This window comes from Microtus pennsylvanicus, chromosome 1 (assembly GCF_037038515.1).
Source record: "Microtus pennsylvanicus isolate mMicPen1 chromosome 1, mMicPen1.hap1, whole genome shotgun sequence".
Lineage (NCBI taxonomy): Eukaryota > Metazoa > Chordata > Mammalia > Rodentia > Cricetidae > Microtus > Microtus pennsylvanicus.
This window is the reverse complement of record NC_134579.1, coordinates 133,447,827-133,452,045: the sequence shown is the minus strand read 5'-3', so window position 1 is coordinate 133,452,045 and position 4,219 is coordinate 133,447,827. Positions and strand designations below refer to the sequence as shown.

Sequence of the window (4,219 nt, the reverse complement as noted above, 5' to 3'; positions counted from 1 at the left end):
TCTGCATAGCAAAGGAAAAGTCTGCAAAGGCTTTCCCATGATATCTGGGTAATCACTGACAGTTATTCTACTCTGAGTGCCCACAAAAGTCATTTCTCATACTGTCTTCCAGGATCTGAAGATGTCACATGACTCCTGCACAGCGAACAGACATGAGCACAGAGCAGAGCTGCAGGTATTTATTGGAGTCAGATTAAGAGACAGAACAAGAAAGGGAAAGGTGTCTGGATTCCAACATCAGGAAGGGAGAGGAAAGGGCAACAATATGACTCTCAGATCAGTCATCATTTTCCAAAAACGTTCGAAAGCAATGCGTCAATTTTGTTCTTGATATCTTGAGTATAGTATTGTTTGCATTCTGGACTGTCAGTGATCAAGTGCTGAAAAAGAGACAGAAAGGACAGAAGTGGTTACAGTCAAGTTGCAGAACCCCAGCAGGACTCCCCAGTCACCCAAGAGGAGGAAGCTCCTTCTGAACAGGGAAGAAAATTCCCTGCAGTGATTTAGGACTCCAGCAACAGACTCTGCCCCAGGGAGCTGCAGTTCCTCCACAGCTGTCAGGAGGAGTCTAAAATCGACCCTAGCAGGTAGGGATGAATAGAGAAGTTCTGTAAGCCATGTTGGGGGCTAGGTCTGGAGAGGGAATAAGATGGCTGAGTTCTAGCTTTGATTATGTCTCATAGCTGAAGACATCTGTCAGCACATTGGCTGTGTGGTCATGTTAGAAACACATCCCGGTGTGGATGTGCTGGAAGAAATCCCTTCTTGGAGAGTGCTGTGGTTTTGAAGGACCTGACACTCAAACTAAAAGTACTTTGGGAAACAGAGAGTGACAGATGCAATATTCTAAACATGCATTTCTGTAATCCAGCTATGCTTAAATAAGAGACTAAGGCAAACAGGAATGACTGGGGTGAGTAGCCACAAGCACTCTCTGGGTTGGTGGTGGCGGCTTCTAAGCCATGGAGGGAGGTTCTGGCTGTGGCTCTGAGGAAGCCAGTGGAAGAAGGGCTCCATCTGAGACCGGAGAGAAGAGTTAAGGGAGGCTCCAGAGAAGGTGACCCTGGCAAGTAGACGGGAGTTTCAGGCACCTTAGAGGAGAGCTAAGGGTGTCCTCCCTGTGCAGATCCACACCAAGAACTCTCCTGTGTCCCTGCCCTGCTGTGGTGAGAACCTGGTGGTCACCCATCGTTGGGGAGCCTTCTGCAGGACCTTGCATAGGCAGACTGGATGTGGACCAGCATGCTGCATGGACATGTGCTAGGGTGGGCAAATGTTGAGTGCTCTGCTTTTGACTCTTTGACACACATGACTAGTTGCCTGCATTATTCGTACACAGCATTCTACCATATGGTTCATGGGAGTGTGGGGGTAGAGAAGTTACCAGCACTATGGAATCCAGGATTTTGGCTTTCAGTCCTGCCTCATTAAAGCATTCTTGGACTTTATTAGCAGCTTCCCTTTCTCCATCAGTAGGGTGAAACTTGGTAAGGAGGACATTCAGTAATTTCTTGTTTCCAAGGACCATTGTCGTATAGGCTTCAAAGTAAGGAATGCATGCTTCTGCTGCAAAGACAGACAGAACATCATTAGTGGAACGCTAGACTGGCAGAAGTGGAGGCTCAGAGTTTCTTGCCACTTCTACAAATGTTCTAACTTGCTGTGGGACAATGGTTTTACCCTGTAAAGATTTGTTTCTTGTACCTATTTAATAAAATGCTGATTGGCCAGTATCTAGGCAGGAAGTAAAAGTGGGACATCCAGGCAGGAAGTAGAGGTGGGGCAATAAGGGCAGAAGAATTCTGGGAAGAGAGTCAGTATGCTGTCTTGACCCAGCCACAGAGGAAGCAGGCTGTGACTGCCTCACCGAAAAAGGCACCAAGCCACATGGCTAACACAGACAAGTATTATGGGCTAATATAAGCCATAAGAGTTATAAGAAGGCTGAGCTACTAGGCCAGTCAGTTTATAATTAATATAGACCTCTGCGTATTTATTTGGGACTGAACGACTGTAGGACCAGGTGGGACAGAAACCCCTTTCAACATTAATGACCTTCCACAGAGTCCTGCCCTCCCAAAGGCTGAGACCTCCCAGATACAGCACACAGTTTCCATAGACACACATTCCCAGAAGAAGGGTGGGTGTATGTGTGTACAACCCTGCATTTCTGACATTCACATAAATCTCACACATGACTCAGTTTCAACTGTCTATGCAGCTAACGGTCCGTCACCACCACCACACCACTGTCTCCCCATACCGCCCATCCCAACTGTTGTAATCCTAAACAGAAAGCTTCAAGGGTCTTCTGCAGGTCTTCTGGCTAGGGACCTCCCAGGGACTCCCTAGATCTTCAAGCAGGTTGATATGGAAGGTAGATAGGGTGAACAAGGTCAGAAAGGCCATCTGTTCCCATTCTCACTTGTCTGGAAGCCCAGCTCCCCTGTCACCAGCAAGGCCAGCAGAAGCAGCGTCCCCTTCATGGTGTAGAGTGAGTGCTAAATGCTCTTCTCAGAGCAAGTCCTGCTACCTTATAAACCGCTGTCTTCCTGAGCCCAGTCCCGCCCACCTCCATCCCACCCTATCCCCTACCCTGCCTTCCAAAAGTTCCAAATGCCTTTGGGCAAGAACCTGGCACCTGTGGATCCCCCTCCCACTTGCATGGGGGAGTGAGCTTAGGAGCCCCTCCCACTCTGAAGAACCAATGGCTGGAGAGACATCTTGCTTCATTAGTTTCTGGACAGAAGTGGCTGTACCTTTGCCAGAAGACGGTTAGAGCTGACCTTTGTAAGCAATCACATGTTGAGCCAAATGATCTATCTTGCTGGCCCCAACTGTCACCTCTACTTCCTGGTAACACTCCTCACCTCTCCTGGCTCCAAGCATGTCCTCCTCATGCTTGGAGGTGGAAACTATGGGGTCAAGGAGGGTTTCTGTGACTGTAGGCAGCCAACTGCCCAGAACACTGCATCTGCCTGAGTTTAAGATCTAAGAAGAAGTGTCTGTTTCTGAGGGGACATACTGGGGACACATGGATATCTTTTGGACTAGACCTCTGAGGACACGGAGGCACCATCTGGAGCTTTTAGTGACTCCCAGCCTGCGTTTTCCCAGTGTGTTTGGTCATGTGTGGATCCTCAGGGCTGCATCATGCTGCAACTCCCCCTCCCCGCCACGGGAGCTCATCCCTGTCTCCCTGCTCTTGTCTGTCTCACGCCCACCAGTAAGCAGGCCTCAAAGAGGACTAAACAGGAGAGTCAATGCGGTTACAGCAGATAGCAGTAGAGGGAGGGATTATTCCCTGTACCGTGAATTCTCCATTGTCCACAGCCTCACAGGCCACTGTGGACTGACCCTGTACAAACTAGAGCGCTCCACTGTCCCCAGGCAGTGCTGTGTGTGTGGACTCTCAAGTTCAATTCAGCCTACTACCCTCAGAAAACGTTTGCAACTGGACATTATGTTAATCATTTCTGGAGGCAGGTGGCTCAGCATGTTGCTGGCTAATCTTGATGATGGTCATCCTGACTGGGTTTAGAATTACCATGGAATCAAGGGTATCACGGGGAGTGTTGAGGCTAGGTTATTGATGTCTGACTTTATGTGGGCAGTGTGGACTAGGGTTATGGATGGAAAGGAGAAAGCAAGCTGGGCATTCATGTCTCTCTACTTCCCGACTGTAGATGTGATCAATTACATAGAGTTCCTGTACCATGCCTGCCCCACCCTGCCTGCCCCACCATGCTTGCCCCACCATGCCTGTCCCATCACGCCTGCCCTGCTGTCATGGACTTTATCCCTGCTAACTGTAAGCAGGAAGCTGCTTCTTATCCTGGTTTTGTCACTAGTTCACTAACACAGTAGTAGAGCATTCTTTGCATGTGCAAAGCCCTGAGGATAATCCACTGCCCCTCACACAAAAATGGAGTGGCTAAGGAGATGGCTCAGTAAGGAAAGTATTCATTATGCAAGCCTAAGGACCTGAGTTCAGATCCTCAGGACCCTGTAAAGAGGTGAATGTGGTGGATGCACCACAAATCCCATGGGAGTTCCAGGTTCAAAAAGAGACCTAGTCTCAAAAAAAAATAGATGGAAGGCAGTTGAGAGAGCTCAGTGATTAAAGATGCTTACTGATAACCCGATGACCCGAATCCACATGGTTGGAGAAGAGAACTAACTTCTGCAAAATGTCTGCTGATGTTCACACACACACACA

At 48.7% G+C, this 4,219-nt stretch overlaps 1 protein-coding gene across 1 annotated transcript; it reads right to left on the bottom strand.

Annotated features, from left to right (window-relative positions):
- Positions 1–284: 284 nt before the first annotated feature.
- LOC142852562 (androgen-binding protein homolog) lies at positions 285–2,486 on the bottom strand. The gene is made up of 3 exons (XM_075977551.1): positions 2,426–2,486; positions 1,385–1,566; positions 285–380 (listed from the first exon to the last, which is right to left on the bottom strand). The coding sequence occupies exons 1-3, from the start codon at positions 2,484–2,486 to the stop codon at positions 285–287; spliced, it is 339 nt and encodes a 112-aa protein (XP_075833666.1).
- Positions 2,487–4,219: the final 1,733 nt, after the last annotated feature.